The sequence below is a fragment of the Dendropsophus ebraccatus genome, chromosome 2 (assembly GCF_027789765.1).
Source record: "Dendropsophus ebraccatus isolate aDenEbr1 chromosome 2, aDenEbr1.pat, whole genome shotgun sequence".
In the NCBI taxonomy this organism is placed as follows: Eukaryota; Metazoa; Chordata; class Amphibia; order Anura; family Hylidae; genus Dendropsophus; species Dendropsophus ebraccatus.
Window position 1 is genome coordinate 130,579,296 of NC_091455.1, and position 26,646 is coordinate 130,605,941.

At 42.7% G+C, this 26,646-nt stretch overlaps 1 protein-coding gene across 1 annotated transcript in view; it reads right to left on the minus strand.

Moving 5' to 3' along the window:
• The window catches only part of CPNE4 (copine 4), a 282,805-nt gene that overhangs the window by 92,932 nt on the left and 163,227 nt on the right, over positions 1-26,646 (minus strand). Inside the window, exons 4-6 of the mRNA XM_069958337.1 lie at positions 15,299-15,370; positions 6,611-6,685; positions 3,429-3,512 (exon numbers count right to left, since the gene is read on the minus strand). Coding sequence (XP_069814438.1) covers positions 3,429-3,512; positions 6,611-6,685; positions 15,299-15,370 — 231 coding nt within the window. The remainder of the gene's footprint in view (positions 1-3,428; positions 3,513-6,610; positions 6,686-15,298; positions 15,371-26,646) is intronic.

Sequence of the window (26,646 nt, forward strand, 5' to 3'; positions counted from 1 at the left end):
TTAGCAGTTTTGTTTTTTTCTCCTTGCTTTCTAAGATCCATAACTCTTTTATTTTTTCCATCTATAGGGCCATGTAAGGGCTTGTTATTTTCAGAGACAGGTGAACTTTGTTATGTCGCCTTTCAATCTACTATACCATTCTACCATACCAGTCTACAGTACCATATTTGTGTAGCTGAGACATAATTCTTTCTACATAAAAAATAACAACAAAAAAAAGCTATTCTGGCTTTTTAAAATGCGTTTTGTTTCTGCCTTTACCTTACGGGAACAATATTATTTTATTTTAATAGATTGGACAATACGCATGCTGCAATATATGTTTATTTATTTTATTATTTTCATGTGTTTCATTTGTATAATGGGAAAGGGGGGTGATTTCAACTTTTATTGGAGGATGGATTTTGGCATATTTTGAAAACATTTTTTTAAAATACTTTTAAGTCCCCTGATGAAATGTTACATACAATCATTGGATTGCATACACTGATCATTGCTATGACATTGCATAGAATTGATCAGAGTTATCTGCTATCTCCTGATAGAGCCTCTATCAGAAGACTTTAGATCAGACTGCACAGAGGTAAGCTGTATATCTCTGACAGTCAGGCAATTCCATCAGGACCCCCACAGACACACTGCGGGGGTCCCGATTGGTAAGTGACAGGAGCGTATAAGCGGTTAATGGCAGATGTCCGAGCGATCACTGACTGCTTGGCTGCTGTTCTCTTGAAAGGAAGCTGAGCTGCAATTACAGGTTAACTTTTATTTTTTTTCCCTAAAGCCCCTTTAACTAAAATGGGTTGCTGACAACAGGTAGTAGGGTTGCAGTGGAGATGGTTCCCAGACTCTGTACCTAGCGTCCTACCCTATTTATTGAATGACAGCCCCCAGTCCCCTAGAAGTTTTGCTACCTGACAATATACTGTAGCAGTCATTGGTTCATTCTGTCATGAAATCACTAACTCCATCCTCTGTGGATCTGTTTGCACAGCCATTTCATGAGACCCAATTCAACTGCGCCTCTCTTGTATACGGTGTCACACCATCTAAAGTAAACACTAACCTTGACTGTATATGAAGTTGTGGCCAACCCCAGTTGACACAAATGCTGATCTCTTTAAGATTATTTTATATGGTTTCTATTAAACAGTGGTGTAAGGGCAGAGTTCCCAGAGTTGGTAAGATTTTATACTGCCTGCAGTCTTGCTCAGCTTGTGCAAAGAATCAGTATTGTTTTTTAGTTCTACAAGGCAGCAATATTAATACAGCTCAATAATAGCTGGAGACAATAATCTAGAAATTCATAAAACTAAAAAGATTTAAGCTGCTAATAATGTAGTGCTATGTGTTATATAGACAAAGAGGTTCTCCATCCATCTGCTTCCTTTTCTACTACAGTACATTAGAAGTGTGGCCAGATGTCTTCTCCATCCCCCACTGGTATCGAAAATCAGATTCACCTTGGAATAGACAGATGGTTTAAATTGTACATTATACCAATGCTGTATATTAATACTTTGGGTGAACTGTATACTACACATCCCAGTTTACCCAGTGTTTTGCCCAGTAGAGAGGTGAGTAATCCCTCTTTTAGTGGTATCAGGAGTTGTTGTTGCTGATTTGCATAACATATCACATGTTATGTTAAGTTTCTGCTTAAAAACATATATACCTTATATTTAGAACATATTAGGGGCCTGTAGCATAATTAAATATTATGGTTGGAAAAGCAAATGATGTCAGGTTCAGCCAGGAGAAAACATTGCTTCCCTTTACCAAACCAGAATAAGAAAATAAAAATGAATCAGTAAATTATGCCCTAAAATGGTACTAATTGTTTCCTTTAGGTTGACTAATGTGAAATCACAAATGGGCCTCCTTCAGGTATACAGGTGGGATTTCATGTTAGTTTTAGAATGTGAGATTTTGTGACATTATACCATAAAGACATTTGAAAAGTTTTGATCAGTCGCCTTCTAGGTGCTCAGACCACCACCAATCACTAGAATGAACCAAGAGAAGAACTTGCTAAGTGCATTCTTTCCCTGCTCTGAAGACTGCTTGCCTCCATGCAGTCTGCTCCCAACTCTTCTAATCTCATTCTGTCTGACTCTATAAGAATATCACAGATAACACTGAGGTCCGTGGAGCCTCAGTTACGAGTCTCAAAACACGGGAATAGCTGGATATCCCTCTCTCCAGAGAAGGAAGCCCATTGCCAAGGGGTGCCTCCTAGTGGGGAGAGCTTCAAACCACCCTGATACGTAGTCCCTCAGGTCCTCACTCTGTTGCGAGCTTTGGGACCTAAATAGGGAAACACCAGAGTGGCCCCCTCTCTGGAGAGAGGGATATCTGGCTATTCCCGTGTTTGGAGACTCGTAACTGAGGCTCCACGGACCCCTTCTTTGCATATTCAAATTTTGTAGGGGGCAATCAGTGGAGACTCGTAAATGAGTACTCCAGTGGATTTTCATCGCTGTTCTCCCTGAGTTCAGTGATTGTTGTGTTGTGTTGGTCTACACACACACACACAAACACACACACACACACACACATATATATATATATTTTTTTTATATATTTTTTTTATTATATATATATATATATATATATAATGATAAAAATATCCTATCCACACAAGTTTGATACCAATAAAAACTAGAGAACATGGTGGAAAAAATGACATCCCATACTGCCCATAGGTGAAAAAATAAAACTGTAAGAAGGTAGGGCCATTTTGATCATAATTATTTGCAAAATAAAAAGTTTTACTGTAAAAAAAAAACAGCAAAACATTAGAGAAAAGCTACGTAAACAGGGATATTGTTGTATTTAGACTTATGTATAGAATAAATATATCAGGTCCATTTTACTGTAAAGTGCATTACGTAGACATGGGAACCCCCCAAATGTTACAAAATTGCCCAATTTTACCCCATAAATAATATTTGGGGTTCCTTTATACATTTTATAGTAGACTGAAAGACATCATTACAAAATACACTTGTTCCCAAAAAACAAGCCCTTACTAAGTGTTTTAGATCTTGGAAGGTGAGGAGAAGGAAATAAAAAAGCATAAATGAATTGGCCTGATCATTTAGGCCATTTAAGTGGTTATTTTTTTTTTTATGACATTGTAAATGATTTTACATTTATAATAGTAATGTATGGGAATGCACTGTGATGCACTGTGATGAAAAAGCTGGATGTGGGCATAAAACATCTTACACTTTACAAGATACAAACAGATGCTGCTTTATTGTAATGCTTTTAAGGAACACAGTTTTTTTTATATATTATATGTGTCTGACAAGCTTAATACTACCTATTACACATTTGTAAACCTAGATAACGGAGATAAGCCTGGGACACCCATATTATGTTTCCATTTTAAGATTCTGTATACTTATACACTAGGCTCTTACCTCAGTCCGGTGAACCAGCTGCTGCGTGCCATCATCATTCATTCTGAAAGTTTCCAAGAATGGATCTGACTTGCTGAAAAAATCCTGAAATGGAATGGTATTCAATTAAATGGATTGGCAGATCCATTCTGTCTGTTTACATCTCTTCTGTCACAGTTGATTGAAATGGGAGATTGGATAAATGTAAGATTTGTTACACTGCCAGTCCTATTCTACGATATCTAGTTTTACTCATTTCCATTTTAACTCTGCACTACAGCTGGTATCTTTCGGCGTATCTTTTTGTGACATGTAGGTTTCTGTGACAGCACAACAGTTTTAAACATGTAGGTTATTGTAAAATTACAAGTGGTTTGCCTCATCGAAGCTATTATTAACATCACACGCGTGTTTTATTCTTGTAAGGAACTCTAACATTACATTACAAGTTGTCATGTATAGTAATCAACTGTTAAAGCGACTCTGTACGCACAATCTGTACCCCCCAAACCACTTGTACCTTTGGATAGCTGCTTTTAATCCAAGATCTGTCCTGGGGTCCGTTCGGCAGGGGATGCAGTTATTGTTTTAAAAACAACTTTTAAACTTGCAGCGCTGTGTCTAACAGCCGGGGCTTACATTAGTATTTGCATTAGGGTGGCACAACTCTCCATCCCTCCTGCCCGCCCTCCTCATGATTAGGAATGCTCCAGGCCGATTGCTTCCTATTCCCCACCTGCGTGCATAATGAACATGGGCTGGATTTGCACACCTGTGCAAAGCTAAAACAGCAGTAAATGTTCCTGGATCGTTCCTAATTCTGAGGAGGGTGGGGAGGAGGGAAGGAGAGGTTGTGCAAGCCTAATGCATATACAAATGTAAGCCCCGGCCGTTAGACACAGTGCTGCCGGATTAAAAGTTGTTTTTATGATAATCACTGCATCCCCTGCCGAACGGACCCCAGGACAGATCTTGGATTAAAAGCAGCTATCCGAAGGTACAAGTGGTTTGGGGGGTCAGATTGTGGGTACAGGGTCGCTTTAAAGCAAAGGTCAGCTTAGCCACATAGGCTATTGTAACTCAACAAATGAGTATTCTTCAAGTAAGTTATTATGAGTCAGTTTTGTAATGTAAGCTATTTTGACATGAAAAGTCTGTTTTTATTCAGGTAGGTAAAATGCTGCCAGGTGCCTCTGGGTTTACTGCTTACCGCTTGGTTTCAAAAGTTTAGGAGTGTGTGGCTTTTGGCCACCCTACTGTGCTCCAATGTCCACACAGACTGTCTCACCTACATGTAGGGTTGCATCTGTAATTTAGAGCCCTAATACATGGAGAAATAAGTGGCTGAATCAGACCAATTTAGCTGACAACGATCATCGGCTGATCGTGTCAAATGGTCTGAAACCAAAATCATTACTACTTGTATTGATAAGACTTGGCCGACAGCTAATGATTTAATAAACTGTTACATTAACACTCCACATTCCCGGTGTACTCCTGCCCTCTGCCTTCTTTCTGGACAGTGATTGGCTGAGCGTCTTGTCACCTCAGAGACTACTCTGAAGCTTCAGCCTGAGAAGCAAGCAGAGGGCAGGAGAAGACTTGGATGGGGAGAGGTAATGTATAACAGTTTAGAGCAAAGGCTTCACAAACATCGCCAACGAAGTCCATGCAGCCCTTGCTAAACGATTATCGAGCCATGTAATAAGCTCAGTAAATGAGCGTTTACATTATTGATCAGACTGTCATCAGTCCGCCTAATAGTACCCTTGGTGTTGGTGGGTTTTACTTAGGGTACTATTAGACAGGCTGAAGACGGCCTGATCAATAATGTAAAGGAGCGGTGCTTGTTTACTGAGCCTATTACACGGTTCGATAATCGTTTAGCAAGGGCTTCACAGACATTGTTAGCAATGTCCATTTAGCCCTTGCCCTAAACTGTTAATACATTACCTCTCCATGCTTCCAGTCCTCTCCTGCCCTCTGCTTGCTTCCTGCCACCGCAGCCGCAGCTTCAGTGCAGTCGCTGAGCTAACAGGTCGCTCAACCAATCACTGTCTGTGACCACTGGGCTGAGTGGCCTGTCAGCTAAAAGACCGTTTTGAAGCGGCAGCACCGGGAAGCAAGAAGAGAGCAGGAGAAGATTGGAAGCATGGATAGGTAAGGTATTAACAATTTATTAAATTGTTAGCCGTCAGCCGCGCATCGCTATTATATGTCGCTAACACATGCGCAGTCGGCGGCCGATGATTTTGGTTCCAGTCCATTTGGTGTGATTGTCTGATCATTGTCTCTATTACACAGAGTGATAATCACCAGAATTTGCATGATTTGGCCGATTACCGCTCCATGTAATAGGGCCCTTTTACGCGATACCTCTGTGGGTCCTTATGGCTGCTAATGCACTGCTGTTTGTGTACATTAACTACCTCCTGTTCTAAGCCTGCTTCTTGAGCAAGGCTCTGAACAACACCGGAGTACAGTCTCCAGACCATAGCTTGGTTAAGTCAGTCCCAGTCCAAGTACATTTTGCAAAGTAACTTGTAATATCATTAAAGCAACAGCTTCATGAACACAGTGCTTGATGGTTGCAGAATAAAGTCAATTGTACATATACAATTTGTTACACAGTTGGAAGCTTTTACACATTCACTGTGTTGCACAGAAGGAAGCTCACTACTTTAACATGTTGTCCAATAACACACTCCAGTTGTTAGAGCCCCACTAGGCACCTTATTCTGTCAGAGCTGTAAGTATAGGTCTCAGGGCAGCCAGTCTGTCACCTACATTTCTTTTCCACACAGGGAAGTGCACAGCCTACATAGGCTCAACAGTGGGTCTCAAAGTCTTTTGGTCTCTATAGCAGCTCACAACTTTTCTCACCGCAACTGCACTCAGTTTTTACTGCACAGCACCTCTAAGGCTCTTTATGTCTCTGAACCTTTGGTTTGCCATGGGAGCTATACTTGGCCTTCCTGCACAGACCCTTCAGAGCCCTTCCCATATTAACCATTGTGAGGAAGATGTGTGGTAGTGCATACAAAGTCATAAAATAATCCATATCAGGATAGTTTTGTGCTGTGAAATATACAAAACAAGCCCCCCCCCCCCCCCAAAAAAAAAAAAAAGTTAAGTAAAAAAGATTTTTAGAATTACATATTGCATAATATGCATATCAATAAGTCTAGGAAATAACATTTTACCTTGTCATCTAATTTCCTGGCACTAAAAGAAAGTTCAACATAGTCATCATTTCCAGATAATTCTTCTGCAATCACCTAAAAGAAAGAATGGTAAGGATTTATTACATTTCTATCAAATTTGATATGTTGTATATATTAGGTTCTTTGAGCAAATCTGCTACCTCTTTTCTTAGAATAGCTTTTATACATACAGTAAGTGTACTGGATGTTATAAGTTTATTAGACCTTGTGTACATGGTGCTGTCACATTGTTTTTGTATACCAGATGTATACTTTTCACCATGTGTTGTGCATGTGAATTAACCCTTAGCTAGAAATCATAACTGACCCTGTGATTTTGACTGTGAGTCTCATTTGTCTTATAAAAAGGAAAAACATGTTAGATTTTCCTTAAATGATGTGGTTTCCTTCTAGAGCAGGAATCAATAGTGCTAATGAATATAATGAACTTGCAATATTTACATTAGAGAAAATACCTCTTCCTCTCTTTGTGAGGCACTTTTTTAAACTCCCTCCCCTTTCTTGATTTATCATCATCCATTCTCAATTCATTTGTAAAATCTCTCTTGTGAGATGAGTTGCAATCCACTGAGGGATCAATTATATGATACCCATAGAGGTCTATTAGAAGAGTAAAGGCTGGAGGGACCAGAAAGAGGTAAAGTGACAGATGAGCTCAAGGAAAAAAAGTATGGTGACACCAAAGAAGGTGCTGGGAGCAGTTAAGAATTGATAAAACAGGAGGTTTAGTGCCAATATGTGAGATGGATAATTTGCATCCAGTGCCTGTTCCTGTTGGCCTGTGACTTGTTCAATCTGGGAAGACTGCAATATACTGTATATACAATATACTGCCAGAGTAGGATTTGACTTCAGGAGTGCTGGTAGACTGAAAGCGAGAGATGGGCTTGAAGAGGGCTGGGGCTCAGATATGTCAAGTTGGGGGTTAAAAGAGAGCCACATAAAGAGTCACCTGTTGAGTGAAATGGGTCACTGGGGATAAATGGCTAAGCTACTTTCCTGAGCAGATGGTAAATTAACTATTATCTGCTTGTGAGTGAGAGCTAAGAAGGTTAGTTATGGACGAGGGTGGTTTGCAGTGTTCTGAACAGGTTACCACTGAAGTGCTAAAGAATTCATTGGTGCACCATTAGCCTGAGTAGGGTAATTCTTAAGAGTCAACTGCGGCAGTGGGGCTGTCACTGTGGAGGAAGCCAAGTTGGAATAAAAGGTACTAAGCTAAAACCTTGGGGAGCCTGGGACCAGTTAGGGTTGAGAGGTAAGCCAGTTCTGTGGGGACTTCAGAGTACCTCTAGTAGAGGCCTGGGCCTGAGGCGTGGCCCAATTTGGGGTCACCCAAACAATTTTGTGTTTTCCATGAAAAGTCACACTTATTCACCACCATACGTTGTGAAAGGAATAGAAAATAGAGTCAAGACATTGACAAGGTTAGAAATAATGATTTGTATTTGAAATAACATTGTTTTTACATCAAACTTTGCTTTCGTCAAAGAATCCTCCTTTTGCAGCAATTCCAGCATTGCACACCTTTGGCATTCTAGCTATTAATCTGTTGAGGTAAGCTGGAGAAATTGCACCCCACGCTTCTAGAAGCAGCTCCCACAAGTTGGATTGGTTGGATGGGCACTTCTGGCGTACCATACGGTCAAGCTGCTCCCACAACAGCTCAATGGGGTTCAGATATGGTGACTGCGCTGGCCACTCCATTACTGATAGAATACTAGCTGCCTGCTTCTGCTGTAAATAGTTCTTGCACAATTTGGAGGTGTGTTTAGGGTCATTGTCCTGTTGTAGGATGAAATTGGCTCCAATCAAGCGCTGTCCACTGGGTATGGCATGGTGTTGCAAAACTGAGTGATAGCCTTCCTTATTCAGAATCCGTTTTACCCTGTACAAATCTCCCACCTTACCAGCACCAAAGCAACCCCAGACCATCACATTACCTCCACCATGCGTAACAGATGGCGCCAGGCATTCTTCCAGCATCTTTTCATTTGTTCTGCGTCTCACAAATGTTCTTCTTTGTGATCCAAACCCCTCAAACTTGGATTCATCCGTCCACAACACTTTTTTCCAGTCTCCCTTGTCCAATGTCTGTGTTCTTTTTCCCATCTTAATCTTTTTCTTTTATTGGCCAGTCTCAGATATGGCTTTTTCTTTACCACTCTGCCCTGAAGGCCAAAATCCCGCAGCCGCCTCTTCACTGTAGATGTTGACACTGGTGTTTTGCGGGTACTATTTAATGAAGATGCCAGTTGGGGACCTGTGAGGCATCTGTTTCTCAAACTAGAGACTCTAATGTGCTTATTTTCTTGCTTAGTTGTGCAACACGGCCTCCCACTTCTTTTTCTACTCTGGTTAGAGCCTGTTTGTGCTGTCCTCTGAAGGGAATAGTACACACCTTTGTAGGAAATCTTCAATTTCTTAGCAATTTCTCGCATGAAATAGCCTTAATTTCTAAGAACAAGAATAGACTGTCAAGTTTCAGATAAAAGTTCTCTTTTTCTGGAAATTTTGAGTGTTCAATTGACCCCACAAATGTGATGCTCCAGAAACACAATCTGCTCAAAGGAAGGTCAGTTTTGTAGCTTCTGTAACGAGCTAGACTGTTTTCAGATGTGTGAACATGATTGCACAAATGTTTTCTAATCATTAATTAGCCTTCTGAGCCCATGAGCAAACACATTGTACCATTAGAATACTGGAGTAATAGTTGCTGGAAATGGGCCTCTATACACCTATGTAGATATTGCACAAAAAACCAGACATTTGCAGCTAGAATAGTCATTTACCACATTAGCAATGTATAGAGTGTATTTGTTTAGAGTTAGGACTAGTTTAAAGTTATCTTCATTGAAAAGTACAGTGCTTTTCCTTAAAAAATAAGGACATTTCAATGTGACCCCAAACTTTTGAATGCCCTTAGAACTTTAAATAAAGGCAGTCCAGTGTCACAAGGTAAAAGAGCAGTATAATCTTTTTTTTTTTTTTTTTTTTTGGTAAATTGTCTTTTTATTGAGTTATTCTTTTTTAACACAGTAATATTAAAACAGAGAAAGAAGCATTAGGAGTGAGGGCAAAAATAGCCATCATGAAACAATACAACCAAGATATTAGTATACATTAACTATATATAACAATAAGGTATGGAAAATAGCAGAAAAACACACTGTATGCCTCCAGGCAATAATATCTCAATCAAGGATTTACACAAATCATGTCAGTCCAACATATCATGAAAAGTAGTGAGAATAAACTGGTGTTAAATACACCCGTACCTGAGTACCTTAGAGCAGTAGTCCTCTGTATTCTCTGGATCACTATAATAAAAGGAATCCACGAACTTCGACTATTAGTCAATTCAAAAGGGATTTATTCATTGGTACTTGGTACAACAAACTTGCTCACAAGTGCTCACAAGGCTGTTCCATGCACCCAAGCGCCCACCTGGTGTCCTGCGGATGTTTCGGAGGATGGACTCCTCCTTCCTCATGCGCAAGGACGTACAGAGTGATGGGTCTAACTTAACGGGTACATTACAAGAAATAAGCTATCATAAGCACGACTTAAATATTACCAGTAAGGATGAGCGAACTTTTGAAAAGTTCAGTTCGATCCCCCGAACTTTCCTGAAGTTCGGGTTCTGACGAACCAAACCGAAAACGAACCTTACAATATCATCTGAATAATTGCAGCTACAATAGTGGGAGTGTGATAGGGTATAGTTTTGTGTAGTTGCAGTTGCTATTACAATGAAAAAAGTGGAAAAAATCAAAGTGCAAAAATAGTGAAAAAAAAAAATAGCCGGCAAATCGGCAATAATGCCAACTCCTCTAATGGTTAATATATTTAATTAATAGAACACATTTTCGTTGTAATAAACTCACTTTCGTTGTTCAATAATTTAATTAAAACGAATCCATCATTGTGCAATTAAATATACTGTTAAAATATATATATATAAATAAATGTATATTTATATATATATATATATATTTTTTTTTTTACAGTATATTTAATTGCACAAGTATGGATTCGTTTAAATTAAATTATTGAACAAAGAAACTAATTTTATTACAATGAAAATGTGTTTTATTAATTAAATATTAATTATTAAAGGAAGCTCTTTTAAAGCTGTTAATTCATATTCCCGGTAAAAAGAGCTCACTGTAATAATTAATACTTTACTTTAATTAAAACATCAAATGTTTCTTCTAATTATGTTATCACAATAGCATTATTGTGGGGACACTTTTTTGGGGAGACCGGGGAGGAGGTAGCTGAAATAAAAGACGTCCACTCACCTCCCCGGTTCCAGCGGCGGCTCACTCATCGCGGCGCTCCGGTCCCCGGCCGCTTCCGGGTGTCTGACGCCGCCCGAGACGCTACGTCTCAGGGCCACTCAGCCACTCAGTGAAGGAGGCGGGATCCGTGTGAAGTCCGCTCGGATCCCGCCTCCTTCACTGAGTGGCTGAGCGGCCCTGAGACGTAGCGTCTCGGGCGGCGTCAGACACCCGGAAGCGGCCGGGTACCGGGGACCGGAGCGCGGCGATGAGTGAGCCGCCGCTGGAACGGGGAGGTGAGTGGACGTCTTTTATTTCAGCCACCTCCTCCCCGGTTTCCCCCAAAAAGTGCCCCCACACTGGACAACCCCTTTAAAGCCGTTAATTCATATTGCCGGCATTAGAGTTTTCTGTCATAATTAATACTTTACTTTATCAAATAGCATTATTAGAAGAAACATTTTGAATCATATGTGCGCTCAGCTGATCAGCTGATCGGCTGAACGCACATATAACTAGCGGGTCCGCAGCACAGTGACTTCATTGTGCTGCGGACCAGCGAAGAGGACACATGGGGGTGAGTATACAGCTCTCCCCACCCCCTCCCCAGCACTGCACCCATCCCAGCAAGGAAGGGGGGTCACTTAACCCCTTCCTTGCTGGGATGGGTGCAGTCTGACATCAGTCTGGCCCCCAAGGGGTTAAGGGGGATGCAATGCATCCTCCCTTAACCCCTTGGGGGCCAGACTGTAAGCAGCGATCTGTAAAGATGCTGCATACTGTAAGGTGCACAACACCGCTCACAATGATGGGTGTTGTGCTCCTGTTTGTGTGTTTTTTGTGTTTCTCCCTTTTTGTTTTTCAGATATCGGTATCCAGTGGATTATGTCGGATTCGGTGGATTACGACGATGACCAGCGGTTGTTTGGATTTTTTTAAATAAAATGGTCAATGAGGGGTGTGGGGGTGTTTTTATTTGAATAAAAATTTTTTCACTTGTGTCTTGTCTTTATTTCTTTACTTTATAGACTTAGTAGTGGAAGCCGTCTAATAGACGGAATCCATTACTAAGTCGGGGCCTAGTGTTAGCCGGTATAAAATGGCTAACAATAACCCCCCCCATTATTACCCCAGTACCCAATGCCACCAGTGGTCCCAGAGCCTTAAAATTGGCACTCCTGGACTGGGGCGGCAGCAGGCTGGTAATATTTAGGCTGGGGAGGGCCTAAACCATTGGCTCTTCCCACCCTGGTGTTACCAGGCTGCTGTTGCTTGGATTTTAACCTGGCTGGTTATGAAAATAGGGGGGACCCTATGCGTTTTTTTTTTTTAATTATCCATTTATTTAAAAAAAAAAAAAGAGTAGGGTTCCCCCTATTTTCATAACCAGCCGGGTTAAAAACCAAGCAACAGCAGCCTGGTAACACCAGGGTGGGAAGAGCCATTGGTTTAGGCCCTCCCCAGCCTAAAAATTACCAGCCTGCTGCCGCCCCAGTCCGGGAGCACCAATTTTGACGCTCCGGGACCACTGGCACCTGGCTCTTCCCAGTACCCCTGGTGGCATTGGGTACTGGGGTAATAATGGGGGGTTAGTGTTAGCCATTTTATACCGGCTAACACTAGGCCCCGACTTAGTAATGGATTCCGTCTATTAGACGGCTTCCACTACTAAGTCTATAAAGTAAAGAAATAAAGACAAGACACAAGTGAATTTTTTTTTAATTCAAATAAAAACACCCCCACACCCCTCATTGACCATTTTATAAAAAAAAAAATCCAAACAACCGCTGGTCATTGTCATAGTCCACCGAATTCGACGTAATCCACAGGATACCGATATCTGAAAAACAAAAAGGGAGAAACACACAAAAAACACACAAACAGGAGCACAACACCCATCATTGTGAGTGGTGTTGTGCACCTTACAGTATGCAGCATCTTTACAGATCGCTGTTTACAGTCTGGCCTGAAAGGGGTTAAGGAAGGATGCATTGCATCCCCCTTAAGCCCTTGGGGGCCAGACTGATGTCAGACTGTACCCATTCCAGCAAGGAAGGGGTTAAGTGACCCCCCCTTCCTTGCTGGGATGGGTGCAGTGCTGGGGAGGGGGTGGGGAGAGCTGTATACTCACCCCCATGTGTCCTCTTCGCTGGTCCGCAGCACAATGAAGTCACTGTGCTGCGGACCCGCTAATTATATGTGCGCTCAGCCGATCAGCTGATCAGCTGAGCGCACATATGATTCAAAATGTTTCTTCTAATAATGCTATTGTGATAACATAATTAGAAGAAACATTTGATGTTTTAATTAAAGTAAAGTATTAATTATTACAGTGAGCTCTTTTTACCGGGAATATGAATTAACAGCTTTAAAAGAGCTTCCTTTAATAATTAATATTTAATTAATAGAACACATTTTCGTTGTAATAAAATTTGTTTCGTTGTTCAATAATTTAATTTAAACGAATCCATACTTGTGCAATTAAATATACTGTAAAAAATTATTATTATTATTATTGTAAAAATTATTATTAAATATACTGTAATTAAATTATTGAACAACGAAAGTGACTTTATTACAACGAAAATGTGTTCTATTAATTAAATATATTAACCATTAGAGGCATCAGCATTATTGCAGAGGATCGCTAACCCCGTAATGCTGATTCCTCTAATACTGTTTCCCTGCTTTCCCAGATGCATTTCAGAGGTGTTTGCATCACTTTTTAAAGATGTCTTTGATTTTATTTGTTATTGTTATTTTAACCAGACTCATTACGAACTTTCTCAAAGTTTGGTTCGGTGACGAACCGAACTTTTTGCAAAGTTCGTAACGAATCTGGTTCATTACGGTTCGGTTTGCTCATCCCTAATTACCAGTTAAACTATTATTACAAAATTTTCTAAATGACTATACATATATCATACATATAATCACAAAACGAGGAAGATCACTATGCCCCGTTTATAACCTTTACAAAAATACCTTAAAGCTACATGCCTCATTGAGTCCTTTTTGGGCTTTTCCTTATTTCACTAATGACTAATCTATTAGCCACCAAAACGTCCGCAGGACACCAGGAGGACGCTTGGGTGTATGAAACAGCCTTGTGAGCATGTTTGTTGTACCAAGTACCAAGAAATTAATCCCTTTTGAATTGACTAATAGTCGAAGTTCGTGGATTCCTTTTATTATAGTGACCCAGAGAATACAGAGGACTACTACTCTAAGGTACTCAGGTACGGGTGTATTTAACACCAGTTTATTCTCACTACTTTTCTTGATATATATAACAATAAGGAAAATGATTATATCAACAAACAACATGGAAAAATTGCCCCCTCCATAGAGGCCCGCCCCTAGGGAATTACAAAATTTTCTAAATGACTATACATATATCATACACATGATCACATAACGAGGGAGATCACTATGCCCTGATTATAACCTTTACAAAAATACGTTAAAGCTACATGCCTCATTGAGTCCTTTTGGGCTCAATGTCTCAAGCTCAGTAATCCAGAACGTTTCTCGGCGAAGGAGACGTCTGAGATTTTCCTCTCTATCCTTACATACCCCAAGCTTTTCAATCACCTGCCACCGCAAATCACAAATATTGTGCCGACATTCAAAAAAATGCAGTGCAACTGTAGTTTCACCAAATTCATTTTTCTTCTCCTCGTCTTTCTTGTCATTAGCTGCAGTAAATTTCCTAACAGCAGATTTATGTTCGTTTAACCGTATTTTGATCTGTCTGCTAGTTTGTCCGACACCCATTCCGCAAGGGCACTTTAAGGCCATGTTCACACAATGTTTTTTCAGCTTCGTTTTAAATGACGTCCGTCATTTTGAGTCTAAAATAAGGGACGTCATTTAGCAGCCTTGCCTCCCCTGAGTGCAATGACGGCTGTTGGTACATTATTCTAGTTTGGAGTTACTAATTGGACTTTGGGTGTGTCTTAATTGAAAAGTCCATTGAATTTCATAGTAAAAACAGAGAGAAAAGAAAAACTATGTGTGAACAACAAATAAAAACGTCTGCTGTTTGCAAAAGACGTCCAAAAATAATGCTCATGTTCATTATTTTGAGATCTCCACCCCCTATGCCTAATTTGCATACCCTACATGCCACAGTAAGAGATTAAAAAATTCAGGTGTTTACAGATATCTTTTAACAGAACACAGATGACTACTACACACTGCCCTTGATGTTATAGGCTCCATTGAGCTGACAGGTATCCTTTATGGGGTTACTATTGTCATCATTCTCAATGCAATATATGATTTCCAATGATATGGGTTTTATATGTGTAGCACTTTGTTTATACTTCGCTATTATAACTTTTTTAATTTGAGAAGGAGTGAACTTCTGTAGCAATCCTACCGTTATAGATGATTTCCCCGCTGTGTTGCCATGCTTTAGCAATGATTTTGACAGTTTTCTTTGTGACACAATCTACAGAATGAGAGAAAAAAGAAAACAAGAACATATTATTCATGCAAACTAGATACATCTTTTCATCTTAATGGTTCTTCAACACGCTTGTCTCAACAGAAAAAAATACTTCTTTTTTTATCATCAAACTATTATCTGTCAGGAATAATATCAATCTGATTGAGGGATACCATTCAAAGTTTTTAAATTGAAGTGTTCTTTGCATATAAAAGTAAAAAAGAGTGTTTTCCAGCAGGAAAAATAAATTAAGAAAACGATTATTTTAGAGTAGCAGAATTTTAAGTGACAGAATGCATGAATGACATTTAATATAATTTCAGCAGTTATACCATATTAGGCAACATGTTTTTTTTTCTTCTTATATATCCATTGTCAGGACAGGGAGGTATGGACAGGACAAGACAGTGGGCCCTAGATCTCAACCCACCCTCTGTCCCTACCTACTTGCCTCAGTCGGCACTAGGCAGCTGCGGACAACCACAAAGGCGTTCCCTATGCTGCATATGTGGAACACAAAAGGAGACAGACAGACAAACACAATATAGAATAGTGAGCAAGCCAAGTCAGAACCAAACAGGCAACGCAGTACAAAATCGGCAAACAATCGGATAGTCAAATGTCAGGTGGGAGGTCAGATAACAAGTCGAGCAGTCAGAGGGAATTAGGTAGGGAATCGCAGAAATAGACATGGGGGAGCTGGGACCAGGAGTTAACCTAATAGCCAGCGATCAGTAAATGACTGCTGGCTCTCTAAATACAGGACCAGGAGCCCGGACCAGAACACATGTAAACACATCCAAAAACACATGTAAAGGCTGCAAGCTGGGTGGCAGAGACTTCTGCCACTCAGCTTGAGCCAAACTCTGCTCAGCTGAGCATTACTTTGCTCAGCTGAATGGCCGCACGTCACTGGAGCTCGTGGCGCCGCTGGCAACCAGGGACGCTCTTGGGTCTCTGTGACGACACACAGCCCCGGGCCAGGAGGACGGCGCTGCAACCCGGAAGCTGAGAGTGGCGCTGGAACGCGGTCAGGTTAGTTCCTGACATGCATTCTTTTTATTGTAATCTGCTTACTTTGAGCCCCATAGCAAATATAAAGAAAGTAGAACCTCTCCAATTTTTGTGTGCAATAGTAACATTTGCAATTGAACAATAAAACACTATTGTTCAATATTTCATCCTAGAGCATCGGTTTATGTCTCATCATCTATCAATTGTTCATCCATCAGTGCAGTAACAGCTACAGCAGTTCTCCACATAGGACACTAAGTACAATGTATTTTACATGGTTTATGAAATTTTGGCAAAAGTTTTGTTTGGGTTTGGTCAAGATAGGATAATGTCAATCTCTTTTCTATCCAGTAAAACAGAAATAAAATAATAGGTGTCAACAAAAGTTAACGTGTATGGGGAGAAAGGGTTTTCGACCCATTATGAAAATGTATGGATCATGATGGATATATCATATACATCTTGGATTCTGTCATATACATCCTGGATCTTTGACATAAACAGAGACAAGCAGGGTGACCAGAGCCTTACCATAATATATTTAGCTGTAACTGAAAAAAACATGAACATTCACACTGCAGCAAAGCCATGACATAAAACAGCATGTGTTAGGGTCCATTTACACAAAAATTATCTGACAGATATCTGCCAAAGATTTGAAGCCAAAGCCAGAAATGGATTTGAAAATAGGAAAAAAATCTCAGGGTTTTCTTTATGACCTGATCTCTGTTTATAGTCTGTTTCTGCTTTGGCTTCAAATCTTTGGCAGATAATCTGTCAGATAATCTTTCTGTGTAAATGGACCCTTAGTTCACCTGTGGAGCTATGCTTTAACCCTCGTTCACATGGACAGCCTGATGACTCGCATTTCCAGTGTTGTCTGATTATTCTAGCCATTTAGAAGCAGCCCACTTCATACAACAAATGACCTTACAAACAGTGGCGGTCTTTGGCACCAAGCACCCCAAACGATCGCTTGGGGCCCCCAACATCCAGGGGGGCCCCCACGCCCCGCTGGAAAGGGCCGCTGTCCCGCTCGCTGCTGCCATCTTAACTGTAACTATGAGCACTCGTAATGAGCACTCATAGTTACATGCAGCAGCACTGACAGGGCGGGAGACATTGGCCCCCTTCCTGTCAGTCGCTCTTGTGGCTGCAGAAAGTGTTTTCACTGCGGTCACAAGTGGCAGCTTTGTCCTTGTGGTGCCGGCGCTCCAGTGACATCACTGGAGCATCGGCGCCAGGACAAGGGGAGTGCGGCCTCTTGTGATCGCAGGGAAAACCCTTCCTGCGGCCACAAGAGTGAAGAGAAGAGGAGATGCCCGGACCCAAGTGTTTGTTTTATTGTGTTATATACTATATGGGAGGGGGAGCACAAAAGGGTCTGTTTAACTGGGGGAGCGCACATCGGGGGTCTATATAAATGGGGGGAACACAGAGGGGGGCTATATAGCAGGGGGAGCACACGGGGGCTATAGACTACTGGGGCTTCATAGAGGGGTCTATATACTACTGGGGGCAGCACACAGGGGGTCTATATACTACTTGGGGCAGCAGAATGGGGTCTATATACAACTTGAAGAGCACACAGGAGGTCTATATCCAAGTGGGGGAGCACACAGGGGGGTATATACTACTGGGGAGCACACAGGGGTCTATATACTACTGGTGGGGCACACAGGGGGTCTATATACTACTGGGGGAACATACAGGGGGTCTATATACTACTTGTGAGGCACACAGGTGGTCTATATATAACTGGGGGAGCACACAGGGGTCTGTATACTACTGGGGCAGCACACAAGGGGTCTATATAATACTGGCGGGGCACACAGGGGGTCTATATACTACTGGGGGAACCACACAGGGGGTTAATATACTACTGGAGGAGCACACAGGGGTTTATATCCAAGTGGGGGAGCACATGAGAGGTCTATATATAAGTGGGGGAGCACACGGGGGGGGGGGGGTAAATACCCCTGAGGGAGCACACAGGGGGCCTATATACTTGTGGGGGAGCACACAGGGGGTATATATAACTGCGGGCAGCACACAGGGGGTCTATATACAACTAGGGCAGCACACAGGAGGTCTATATACTTCTGGGGGAGCACACGGGGGGGCTATATATAACTGGGGGAACACACAGGGGTCTATATACTACTGGGGGAAGTAAACAAGGGGTATATACTACTGGGGGCAGGACACAAGGGGTATATACTATTGGGGGCAGCACACAAGGAGTATATATTACTGACGGTAGTGCACAAGGGGTATATACTACTGGGGGCAACACAGGTGTCGAGGGGGGGGGGCCCAGACATAACTTCGCTTGGGGCCCCAGAAATGCCAAGACCGCCCCTGCTTACAAGAATCAGAATAGATGTATTACAAGTACAGAAGCTGATAATCATTCAATCAGCAATTATTCAGCAAACACATATAATGTAATACAATCATTAAACTATCAGTTCATAGCACTTCCCATAACCAGGATGGAGTAGTCAATTGGAGGGAATCATATTAACCCCTTGCCTCCGCAGCCTGTTTTGGCCTTAATGACCAGGCTCATTTTTCAAAATCTGACCTGTCTCACTTTATGCTCTTATAGCTCAGTGATGCTTTAACGTATGCTAGCGATTCTGAGATTGTTTTTTTGTCACATATGGCACTTTATATTAGTGGCAAAATTTGGTCACTACTTTGTGTGTTTTTTGTGAAAAACATCAAAATATCATGAAAAATTTGAAAATTTTGCATTTTATGAACTTCTGAAATTCTCTGCTTCTAAAAAAGGAAGTCATAGCACATAAATTAGTTACTAAATCACATTACCAATATGTCCTCTTTATTCTGGCATAATTTGGGAAACATATTTTACTTTTTTAGGCTGTTATGGGGCTTAGAAATTTATTAGCAAATTATCACATTTTGTGAAAGTTTCCAAAACTGATTTTTTTTTAGGGACCAGTTTTTTTTTTAAGTTGATTTAGGAGGCTTGTATGCTGTAAAACCCCATAAGTGACCCCATTTTGGAAACTAGACACCTTAAAGAATTAATCTAGGGGTATAATGAGCATTTTAACCCTACAGGGGCTGGAGGAAAGTATTCACAATTAGGCCTTAAAGAAATCGAAAATTTTAATTTTCCAATAATATATATGTTTAGATTAAAGTTTCTCCTTTCCAAAAGGAACATGAGAGAATCTGCACCCCACAATTTGTAACACAGGTTCTCTTGAGTACAACGGTACCTCATATGTGGGCGTAAACCACTGTATGGGCACACAGCGGGGCTCAGAAGGGAAGGAGCGCCAATTAGCATTTTCAGTTCAGATTTTGCTGAAGAAGTTTCTGAGCGCCAGGTGCGTTTGTAGTGCCCCTGTAGTGTCCGCAGAAGAGAACCCCCCCATAAGTCACCCCATTTTGGAAAGTGCACCCCTCAAAGAATTCATCTTGGGGTGTGGTGACCATTTTGACCCCACAGGTATTAGAGGAAAGTATTTAAAATTAGACAGTAAAAATGAAAAACTCGAATTTTTCCAATAATATGTTCGTTTAGTTTAAAATTTCTCAATTTCACAAGGAACATGAGAGAATCCGCACCCCAAAATTTGTAACGCAGGTTCTCCTGAGTACAACGGTACCCCATATGGGGGCATAAACCACTGTATGGGCACACAGGAGGGCTCAGAAGGAAGGGAGCGCCAATTAGCATTTTCAGTTCAGATTTTGCTGAAGAAGTTTCTGAGCGCCAGGTGCGTTTGTAGTGCCCCTGTAGTGTCCGCAGAAGAGAACCCCCCCATAAGTCACCCCATTTTGGAAAGTGCACCCCTCAAAGAATTCATCTTGGGGTGTGGTGACCATTTTGACCCCACAGGTATTAGAGGAAAGTATTCAAAATAAGACAGTAAAATTGAAAAACTTGAATTTTTCCAATAATATGTTTGTTTAGTTTGAAATTTCTCAATTTCACTAGGAACAGGGGAGAAGCTGCATGCCCAAATCTGTAACGCAGGTTCCCCTGAGTAGAACGGTACCCCATATGTGGGCATAAACCACTGTATGGGCACCCAGCCGGGCTCAGAAGGGAAGGAGCGCCAATTAGCATTTTCAGTGCAGATTTTTCCGAAGAAGTTTCTGAGCGCCAGGTGCGTTTGCTGAGCCCCTGTAGTGTCCGCAGAAGAGAACCCCCCCGAAAGTCACCCCATTTAGGAAAGTACACCCCTCAAAGAATTCATCTTGGGGTGCAGTGAGCGGTTTGACCGCACAGGTATTAGAGGAAAGTATTCAACATAAGACAGTAAAAATGAAAAACTCGAATTTTTCCAATATATGTTCGTTTAGTTTAAAATTTCTCAATTTCACAAGGAATGGGAGAAAAAATGTACCCCAAAATCTGTAACGCAGGTTCTCCTGAGTACAACGGTACCCCATATGTGGGCATAAACCACTGTATGGGCACACAGCGGGGCTCAGAAGGAAGGGAGCGCCAATTTGCTGGAGCAAAACCGCAGCTAGTAATGGTTATTAGAATAGCGCAGTTACTAAAATACAAAAAAAAATGAGATTACAGGTAATGTGGGGTGGTTACGGATAATCTGCGGTGGTTACGGGCAGTCTGGGGTGGTTACGGGCAGTCTGGGGTGGTTACGGACAACGTGGGGTGGTTACGGATAAACTGAAGTGCTTATAGGTAATCTGGGATGGGAACCTGTAACGTGCGGTGGTCGGGGGCAACGTGCGGTGGTCGGGGGCAACGTGCGGTGGTCGGAGGCAACGTGCGGTGGTCGGGGGCAACGTGTGGTGGTCGGGGGCAACGTGCGGTGGTCGGGGGCAACGTGCGGTGGTCGGAGGCAACGTGCGGTGGTCGGAGGCAACGTGCGGTGGTCAGAGGCAACGTGCGGTGGTCAGAGGCAACGTGCGGTGGTCAGAGGCAACGTGCGGTGGTCAGAGGCAATCTGGGGGGAATTACATGTGATTAGGGGCAACCTGGGGGGGTTACAGACAATCTGCGGTGGTTACGGGCAACATGGGGTGGTTACAGACAATCTGGGGTGGTTACGGATAAACGGAAGTGCTTATAGGTAATCAGGGGTGGGTACATGTAATTTTGGGTGGTTACGGCAATCTGGAGGGGGTCCCTGGCAACGTGTGTGAGTTAGAGGCAACGTGCAGTGGTTACAGGCAACGTGCGGTGGTTATGGGCAACGTGCGGTGGTTATGGGCAACGTGCGGTGGTTAGTGGCAACGTGCGGTGGTCAGAGGCAACGTGCGGTGGTCAGAGGCAACGTGCGGTGGTCAGAGGCAATCTGGGGGGAATTACATGTGATTAGGGGCAACCTGGGGGGGTTACAGACAATCTGCGGTGGTTACGGGCAACATGGGGTGGTTACAGACAATCTGGGGTGGTTACGGATAAACGGAAGTGCTTATAGGTAATCAGGGGTGGGTACATGTAATTTTGGGTGGTTACGGCAATCTGGAGGGGGTCACTGGCAACGTGTGTGAGTTAGAGGCAACGTGCAGTGGTTACAGGCAACGTGCGGTGGTTATGGGCAACGTGCGGTGGTTATGGGCAACGTGCGGTGGTTAGTGGCAACGTGCGGTGGTTAGTGGCAACGTGCGGTGGTTAGTGGCAACGTGCGGTGGTTAGTGGCAACGTGCGGTGGTTAGTGGCAACGTACGGTGGTTAGTGGCAACGTGCGGTGGTTATGGGCAACGTGCGGTGGTTATGGGCAATGTGCGGTGGTTATGGGCAACGTGCGGTGGTTAGGGGTAATCTGGGAGTAAACTGCAATTATTACTATAATAAAAAGTGTGTGTTTTATTTTTTGGTATGTTTTTCACTTTTTGTACTTTATACATTAATTATCACTGTATTACTATGGTTACTGTGATATTTTCTATCACAGTAATCATAGTTCAGTGACAGAGACCAAATTGGTCTCTGTCACTTTAAATTTTCAGAGCTAACTGCTTCTGGAGCGCATGCGCACTTCAGAATCAGCCTGGACGTCGAGGAGGACGGAGCTCCGTGGATCAGGTAACGTATGTGGGGAAGGGGGGGTGACTGGGGGAAGGGGGGGTGACTGGGGGACGGGGGTGACTGGGGGGGTGGGGGGGCGACTTTGGGGGGGGCACGGTGACACTTTTTATCCCCTGTCACCAATGATTTATGGTGACAGGGGATAAAAAGTGCCGGCAGCACTGGGAACAGGCGATCGGCGGTATATAGTATATACCGCCGATCGCCTGCTCCGGGACCACACGGGGGGGTCCCCGATCACTGCCCCATGCTCTCCGCTACCTCCGGTGGCGGAGAGCATGGGGCTTTGATCATTATTTTATATCCATCCCTGCGAACAAACATCGCAGGGATGGGGGCGGCCATCTTGGATCTGATGGCCGCCCGGGTACGGGGATCTGGGGTCTGATCGGGGGGCTGATCTGGGGTCTGAGGGGACATTTTTCATCTCCCCCCACCGTGGATTCACGGTGGGGGGAGATGAAAGCTATCGGCGGCGCCGGTAATGCCCGGTACCGGCGGATCGCCGCTAAAGAGGTAGTAGCGGCGATCCGCCGGTATCGGAGGACGAGGGGAGGTGGGCCGGGGGACACACTGTTAGTGGCGGTGGGGGGAGGCAGCGTTCTGCAGCCTCCCCCCGCCGCCCGATCGGCGGGGGACACTGAATCTCCCCATAGACGCTGCGGTCGCATTGACCGCGGCGTTTATGGGGTTAACTGCCCGGGGGGGAGCGCGGCTCCCCTCCGGGCAGTGGCAGCAGGAGGATGCTGTGTGACACAGCCTCCTCCTGCTGCCCGATCTCACCCAGGGACAGAGGGGGGAGGCAGGGAAAGCATGACGTCCAGGGACGTCATGATGCATTCTGCCACTGCTTTTCATGACGTCCCTGGACGTCATATTGGGGGAAGGGGTTAAAGAGAATGCTGCAGAGAAAAAATGGTTTCAAACCAACTGATGCAAGTAAGTTATACAGATGTGTAAGATACTTACACAAAATCAGACAAACCTCGAAAACCTTCCAGTACATCAGCTGCCGAATGCTGGAAGAAAAGTGTGTATTTCTTTCCATTCCGCCATTCAGAGGTGGCAGCAGAGAGCATGGGGCTGGACTGCATATTTACATGTATACATATTAACAACTAAAAATGACCTCTACCGTATCCTTTATGCTACTGTATTCTGAGATTGTAACAAAAGCAAATAGCTCCTACCTGAGGACCCAAAGGAAAACAGTTTATTAAAGAGTTTTGCCATCTAATTTCTCTGTATGATTAGTGAATATCTAACACATGGGACCCCCTCTGATCATGAAAATGAAGAAAACGCAGCAATGGTGTGGCAGGACGTCCTCGTTTTGAGGTTCTCCTTGCGCAGTGGTTCACCTAGCCACTTAGCCCCAAATTACTTGGGGAATCATAGTGAAAGGGACACAGTACTAAATAACAAATTCATCTTACAGAGGAGCGAAGAAGAGGGCCCACAGTTTTGCTAAGAGCTATTCTAGCTCAGCATTACTTTCTTAGGTTAAAAACTACAACTCCTAGTATGTCCTGACAGCTGAAGAGTCATTTAGTGCCCTAGATACATTTGTTAGGTGACTCCTGTCCGTGAATAATGGTTTTATATGAGTTTTGTGTGTATTTAAAGGGGTATTCCACTGAAGAGCTAAAAAAAATAAAAATTTTCCCAAACCTAACTAGTCTTACTAACGAAGCCCTGAGTATTGTGAGCCATATCCCATCTTTCTAGTTCCTCAGCTACACTGTAAACAAAATACTGTATCTATCAATATATCTGTTTATTCCCACGCCACTCTTATGGTATGGCAGTGTGGAGTATTGTTATATATTGTTAGTGTATCCTCGCTATAGCACACTTAATAAAGTTAAGCAGGCCCCATTGTAGTGAAGTTTAACAGGATTTATTCAGGTATACTCTCTGTCACAGTTTCTACCTCAGGCACTCAGGGGATTGGTTTATTTTACCTCAGAAAACATTGACTGGACTCCATAGAAGATCCTTCTATGCCCCTTCTCTCACAACACAGCTCTGTTAACTCCCTCACTGCTGGACAACCAGCAGTGTTGTGTGCTGGCACTACTGTCATTCTCTAACTGCCAGAGAGAGGTAACCATTGAAAGTGACAGACAAGCTTACCTTGGGCCACATATCCATCTACATAGATAGATAGATAGATTCAAAATAGAGAGAGATGAAATAGCCGTGTTTCCTTTTTCATATACTGCTCAGGAGGCTGTGATTGTACTGTTGTTTCCCTGCCCCTTGGCCGGTGCTCACTGATTGGTATGATGTCAGTTTTGGGCAGGGTTTGAGATAAGGTGCTACAGCTTGCCTGGTAACAGAAGAGACCAAGTTCATGTGACTTTGGTCTCAGAAGGGAGGGGGAACAGAGGAGCTGGGACCAAGTGGACCAGGAAGTGAGGATAAACGGTATTATGTACTAGAAACCTATTACAAACAAGCTTAAAATTGTGGGTGGGGATTGAACAGGATTAAATTTAAAGTGGGGTTCTCCTTTAATCCCTTTATAAAAAAAAAAAACTCAATTCAAATCAGTTTAGAGTTGACATTCCCTTCTTATTACAATGTATTTTTCTGTGGTACCATGCTTTCTTTGGAGATCCCTACTCCATCAGGCCCGTAAAACTGATCTTGAGAGGACAACAGTAAGTGGATAGACATAAATGCAAGTCTAGTTACCTAACATTTACTAATGCAGTCTAAAAATACATTACAGCTATTAGTTAATTTTCTAATAATTAGAAATTAGAGTGGAAATCCGGCCTGGATTCCTCCTTCACAGAATCAGAGATAGAAAATGTGCTGAAATCATTTGTGAAAAACTTTACACCTGGGCCAGACAGCTTACCGTTTGCGGTATATAAAAAGTATAAAAAAGCTTTTTTACCTATCCTTTATGAGTTGATAAAAGAATCCTGTGTCCTGGGTGAACTCCCCCCCTCTATGTACGAGGCTATGAGATCATACTCATTCCTAAAAAGGGGAAAGACCCCCTGGAGGTAGGTTCATATAGACCGATTTCAATATTAAACACAGATGCCAACATTTTTGCAAAGTTAATAGTCCTCAGGCTTAAAGATCTTTTGCCAGTTTTGGTAAGTGAAGACCAGAGAGGGTTTATGGCCGGCAGGTCAGTGTTTTCCAACATAGGGGAGATATTTGCTAATATCCAGATGACTGGGGGGGGGGGGGGGGGGGGGGGGCGGCTCCATCCTGTCGATAGATGCTGTTAAAGCGTTCAACAGGGTGGAGTGGGGTTTCCTGTGGGAGACCATTAGGATGTTTGGACTCGGGGAGGGAATTATCCAATACATAAAAAATGTTATATCTTAAACCTACTGCAAGTTTACTCGTGAATGGGACAGTCTCAAAGGCATTTGCCCTGAAGAGAGGCACGAGACAGGCATGTCCCCTTTTGCCCGTTCTTTTTGCCCTGTATATCGAACCCCTCTCAGAATTAATATAAAAGGACCAAAGGATAGGAGGTTTTGGGCTTAAGGGCAAAGAAAGTAAGGTGATAATGTATGCCGACGATGTGCTTATGTTCATCCGGGATCCAGGAAAAGGTTTGCCAGCGGCAATGGAACCATTTGATTTATTTGGTTCCTACTCTGGGTTCCAGATTAACTGGTCCAAATCCACGTTGCTAGAACTAGATCACCCTCAAGCTGAGGTACTGGATAACCTGCCCCTCCAGAGAAAGGTTGATTTCTTTGAATATTTAGGAGTAAAAGTAATAGCGATTTCTGAAAAGTACGCTATGCTAAATCTTAAACCGTACCTGCGTAGACTGGAAGGTAAGATCAACATTTGGACCAAGCTGCCATTGTCGATGTCTGACAGGATAGCTTTGGTCAAAATGGTGATCCAACCACAAGTACTGTACTATCTTAAAGCGGCACCAGCCTGGATCCCGGATAGTTATTTTGCACACTTAGAGGTCCTTCTTGGGAAACTGATTTGGTGGGGTAGACGAATCAGGCTAAGATATCATACTTTTACCTTACCAACCGATTTGGGGGGTTGGTCCTTACCGGATTTTCGAGTTTATTTTTATATGTACAAAATCCTCCAGATAAAACGGAATAATAAAGTAATGTGGAGGGAAACAGTTTTTAGGATTGAGAACCTGAGATATCAGTTACTGTACGAATTTCTGGAATCCCAGAGATGGTCCTTGTGGACGTATAAAGAA